At 31.0% G+C, this 5,508-nt stretch overlaps 1 protein-coding gene across 1 annotated transcript; it reads left to right on the top strand.

Annotated features, from left to right (window-relative positions):
* The first annotated feature begins 273 nt into the window (after positions 1–273).
* Positions 274–5,508, top strand: LOC116132892 (agamous-like MADS-box protein MADS2). Its single transcript, XM_031418572.1, has 8 exons — positions 274–458; positions 3,519–3,597; positions 3,690–3,751; positions 3,863–3,962; positions 4,827–4,868; positions 4,970–5,011; positions 5,157–5,299; positions 5,397–5,508. The coding sequence occupies exons 1-8, from the start codon at positions 274–276 to the stop codon at positions 5,506–5,508; spliced, it is 765 nt and encodes a 254-aa protein (XP_031274432.1).

The raw sequence follows: 5,508 nt of genomic DNA, 5'->3' as shown, positions 1-5,508 counted from the left end.
GTTTAAACAGTTGCTAAAAAAAAAAAAAAAAAAAAAAAACCCTGAGATAGATACAGGGAGAGGGAACAGTATCTAACAAGTATAAAGATAAAGCAAAACATAAAAACAACATCCATCTCTACAACCAATTCCCAGGGTTTCCATTTCTCTCTTTTATTTTCTCTTTTAATGCCCTATAAAGACACCCTTTCAGTAAAGTTTCTTACCTGTTAACCAAGATTAGAAAAACCAAAAAGAGAAAGGAAAAAGAGGAGAAACAAAAAAGAAAAAATTATGGGAAGGGGAAGAGTTGAACTGAAGAGAATAGAGAACAAAATTAATAGGCAGGTTACATTTGCTAAGAGAAGAAATGGGTTGCTAAAAAAAGCTTATGAACTCTCAGTTCTTTGTGATGCCGAAGTTGGTCTCATCATTTTCTCCAACCGGGGAAAGCTTTATGAGTTCTGTAGCAGCTCTAGGTATGATCTTCTTCTTCTTCTTCATCGTCATCATCCTTACTTTTCTTTTCTTTTCTTTTTTTTTTTTTCTTATAAATTTTCAATCTTCCGTTGTCCAACCTCACTTCTTTCTTAATTGTGAGTGTTTGTGCAAGATCTGCACCTTTTTTTTAAAGAGATTTATTGTTACGTGTTTGATGAGGTTTAGTGGTTTTCATAAGCAAAGACTTATCATTTTTGCCCTTTTTCTCTTTCAATTTTCTTGAAAACTGTGGTTTAGGGTTTTCATTTGCTCTACCTCTATCTGGTTTGATTATTTTTAATTTTTTTCAAGAGAAAAAAAAAAAAGCTTTTTTTATTTCTTTTGTGGATGTTCTTGTAAAGATCTCTCCCTTTTTCTTTTTCTTGTCTTGGATTCTTATAGTATTAATTTAGGTTTCATATAAAAAAGGATACTTACAAAAATTTGCTATATTTTTAGTTATTTGTCACTTTTCTAACCTATTGTTGGGTAATAGTAATGAAAAGAGTAGCTGTGCAGCTGTATATACAACTTATATATACATAGTTTACTTCTAAAATCAACAAAACTTCAAAGCCTCTTGTTGATCACTGGTTTTCTTCAGGGAGGTTTGATCTTTACTGGGTTATTTTGTTAATTAAAAATAATTAAAGTTTTTCTAAAATTATTAGATCGAGGAAACTGGTGCTACTTCTTGACCCTAATTATTATCAGTTTCAGGTCTAATACTGATTTAATTACTGTTGTGATTCACTGCCATGGATGTGATGTTTTACAGAGTTTAGTTAGCTGCACTTTGTGGTGCAATTAAACCAACTCTTTCTGAGGAGAGAGAGAGAAAATAAGCTTTTGTTTTTCTTCATCTAGAGCTGCAGATCTGTAAAACCCATCAAAACAAGTTTTTCTTTTTCATTTATTGGTTTTTCTTCAAGTTTTTGTATAGAAAATAATTTGATCTCTCAGTATTATTAAGTCACAATAACGGTTTGAGAAACACAGAGTCTGCTATATACTGAAGTTTGATCTGACAGAAACAACACAAGATTCATTTAGAAATAATTTTACCTGGGAATTGACTTTATTTTATTTATCTTTTCAGGGTAACCTACATTTTTTTTATATATATATATTTTATCACTTTTTTCCACTTAAAAAAAGCCATGATCTTGAATATAAATGTTTTCTTTTGTTTTTTCTTTATTTATTTTTTCGTATTTTCGGTTATACTCTTTTCTTTTTCTCTTTGCATATATAATTATTTGGTCTATAAATATAAAGGTTTTTGGAGTTAAAAAAAAAATTAGAAACATCCCTCTCTTTGCTTCTAAACTTGAAGAAAGCTTTCCGATTTGTTTGATATTTTTTTGTTTTATTATGCTTTTTTTTTTTTTTTTTAATATTGTTCTAACATGGTTCTCACACACATCTACACAAGTTTTTTTCTTTAGAGTAAAGATGTTTTTGTGGTTTTTTTTTTTATTTTTTCGTTTATTTATTTATTTTCCAGAGATAGGTTGGGTTAGTATAGATATTGTTGAGAATATTAATTACAGAAAACTTATGCAGTGTTGCTGCTTGAGTCCATGTGAACAATAATTAGAAGCATAATTATCCTAGTTAATTTAGAAATAAATTTTAAGTTTTCCCGGAAGTCTTTTCAAACTGATTGTGAGTTAGCTTTGACAATGAGAAAAAAAAAATCTAGTAATTCAGTGTTTGAGTTTAATTATGGATTTTTTTACACAAAAATCGTTTTAAAATATAAACCGAATCCTTAATCTCCAAGTTGAATTTCAAAGTAAGTTCAACTTAATTTTTAGCTAGATCATTCTTTTTGTTGATCATTGTCATATGATGGAACTAATTTTATGTCAAGTTAGAGACCTTTTGGTGCTTTGTTTTCAAGTGAAAAATCTGGGTAACAAAATTTAGGACTTAGCTTAAAAACTTAATGTCAATGCAAATAAACAAAAAAGATTGACAGTAGGAAGTAGAACTGATTATATACAAGGACTTGAATTTCTGAGGAGAATCAATATACGATTATTAGTAAGAGAAGAGATAATGAAGATTTTAATTAATATATGTTAGCTTTGATAATTTCTGAGGTGCCTTGATTATTTTTTCCTTAATTTGTTGATAATTATAGATAGTTGTTTACTAAGTTTTGATTCTTTGGCTTGCTCATATTGGCTGTTAATTTCTGAGCATGTTCATTAGCAACACCCTATATGATGTAATATTGGTGATTGGTATCCATTTTCTCTATGATTAATTTGAACAGATGTTTAAATACCTTCAAGTGATTCTTGATGCAACCTACTTGAACAGTTTTAGCTAGTGATTAATTATTACTTGCTCAAAAATTACCTATATATTTATCTATCTCTATATAGATACCTGAAATGTCTGAAATGAATATACTGTATGCGAAAGCCAACCTAGTTTCTTGTGGCATACACTTTTTTTTTTTTTTTTTTTTCTTCAATTAGCCTTAGGTTGTTGTTGGGTATGATGTGGCATACAACTTCATTTCTGTATATACTAATGCATTATGAGAAGAAATATCTTACCCATCACACTTAAATTATGATATTCATAATACTTTCATAATTTATTTCTGGTTGTGGGTTTGATATGTTAATGGTTTCTGTTTAATTCTTTAATTTCCATGATTTAATTTCTTATTATTGTATTGCTCTGGCTTCCTTCATGTAAGATGATTTGATCATTCTTGTAACTAATTACGGACAATGTTGCACTGAAGAGAGCTTTAAAAAAGGATTTGTAGCTATGATATCTTTGAATCATGGTCCTATTTTCATGGTTATTGCAGCTTGATTGTGTTTGATATATATGTGTGTGATGACACTGGAATAGATAAAATTTGCCGCATACATCTTTTAATCCAAAGTCTGTTCATCCTTTATCATTCTATTGACGTGCGTATAGTTTTATATGTAAGTTTCAATTAGCTTTAGTTCATATACATGAATTAGAAGTTTAAACTTTGGGACCTGACCACAATATTATGTTTTATTTGTTTCTTCTTTAATTAGTATGATGAAAACTCTGGACCGATACCAAAGGTGCAGCTATGGAGCACTAGATGCTAACCGGGCAGGCAATGAGTCACAGGTAAATTCTCATTTTCACACTAATCTCACAATGAAAATACACAGTTTAATCTATGAAAATATAAATTAATTGTTATTAAATTCCTGAAGCAGGGAACTTACCAGGAGTATTTGAAGCTGAAAACAACGGTCGAGGTCCTACAGCGATCTCAGAGGTTATTTACTATTGCTTTAAATTATTGTAATTTGTACAACGAGGACCTCAATATGTTTTGTAGATGAAAATAGAAAAATGATCGTGATTTGTTTACTTTGACATGGTGCAGAAACCTTTTGGGAGAAGATCTCGGTCCGTTGTGCACAAAAGAGCTTGATCAACTTGAGAATCAGCTGGAGACATCCTTGAAGCATATCAGGACTACAAAGGTACGATGCGTGAAAAACTTTAAAGAATGATAATATGAAATTAATTAGCTAAAATTAATATTTTTTTTTTCCTTATTCTCGATTATTTATAATAAATGTCATACTATTATATCTCATCCAATTATCGTATACCAAACGAGATGTTAATGAAATTATATTAGATTGGATTTGCGTTTGTAATTGTTATTATATTAATGTTTGTGGTTAATCATAATTGTGTTCTATCCAGATGTGTAAAATAAGAAGAACCGCAAACCCTAAACCTAATTAACGTCTGTTAATTATTTAGTCACGTAACTCTCACTAATCACTGATATTCTTCATACTCCCACGTAACCTATTCAATGTGTCTTCAACATTCTTTGAAACCTGATTCCAATTCCCCGTTGTTCATCAAAAAAGGATACCAACATGTAGAACCTACCAGAATGTCTGTTTCTCTCTTTCAATTATCAGCTGCATGGCATTTTCTGTACTGTGTTGTCTCTTAACTCATCTGTTAACTCACCTCTCTCTCTCTCTCTCTCTCTCTCTCTCTCTCTCTGTCAATATATATATCTCAGTTGGCTTTTATTGTCTCAAAAGATGAGACTCGGATGGTTATCTTTCTCTTCTTCCTTGCATATTTCTTTTTTCTGCACTCATTTAAATTGGTTTTCATGGGACTGTTCAGGCTAGATTTACGTAGTAAATTTCTTTTCTTTGTTGTTTTGTGAACAACTTGGACTTATACATGACAATTGACATCAAAGGGATTTGTTATATAACATAGTTAAAAACCTGACCATTAAAAAAAAAGCTTCACGACACAACCTATATTTTAGCAATTCTCACATTATTTTTCTCTCTTTGAATGATTTACAGACACAATTTATGGTTGACCAGCTTGGCGAACTTCAAAAGAGAGTACGTATGCATGTCATAAAATTGTGAATTTTTGTTAAACAATGGTGCTATTGTTAAATGCATTTTACCTATTTTAACGTCTCAATTTCTAATTGATTCAGGAACAAATCCTACTTGAAACTAACAAGGCCCTGAGAAGGAAGGTACGAATTTCTCAGTGTCATAGATCGAATTCACAACTTTATTAATTCCGGCATTCTTTTAATAAGCACCCTAATATAACTAAGATTCGATACCAGAACTTATCGGAAAATTGGTGAAAACAAAATAAATTCTCTTTTGAAACAGTTTGAGGAAAGCAGTGCACAAATTCCTCTTCGACTACCATGGGATCAGAATGGAGAACAAAACATGACATACAACACTCGTCTCCCTTCTCAATCAGAAGGGTTTTTCCAGCCCCTGGGAGCCAACTCCAATATCCATATGGGGTATCTTCAAGAACTTTCACTGACTAGGTAAAATTATTGAAAATTTTAAACTCGATAAACTGATAATGTTCAATAATTGCTTTTTAATTTTTGACAGATACAATCCAATGGTGGTGAGTACTGCTGGTGCGGAGGAGGTGGTAAGTGTTAGTGTTGCAGGGCAAACTCAGAGTACTGTGAATGGATACATTCCAGGATGGATGCTTTGA

The sequence above is a fragment of the Pistacia vera genome, unplaced genomic scaffold (assembly GCF_008641045.1).
Source record: "Pistacia vera cultivar Batoury unplaced genomic scaffold, PisVer_v2 Contig261, whole genome shotgun sequence".
NCBI classification, from domain to species: Eukaryota; Viridiplantae; Streptophyta; class Magnoliopsida; order Sapindales; family Anacardiaceae; genus Pistacia; species Pistacia vera.
The sequence above is the reverse complement of the archived record's forward strand: the minus strand, read 5'-3'. Positions and strand labels throughout refer to the sequence as shown.

Coding starts and splice junctions, on each gene's coding strand:
- LOC116132892 (XM_031418572.1), top strand. CDS start 274: ATGGGAAGGGGAAGAGTTGAACTGAAGAGAATAGAGAACAAAATTAAT. Junction 459..3,518: donor GAGTTCTGTAGCAGCTCTAG/GTATGATCTTCT, acceptor TTCTTTAATTAG/TATGATGAAAACTCTGGACC. Junction 3,598..3,689: donor GGGCAGGCAATGAGTCACAG/GTAAATTCTCAT, acceptor TTCCTGAAGCAG/GGAACTTACCAGGAGTATTT.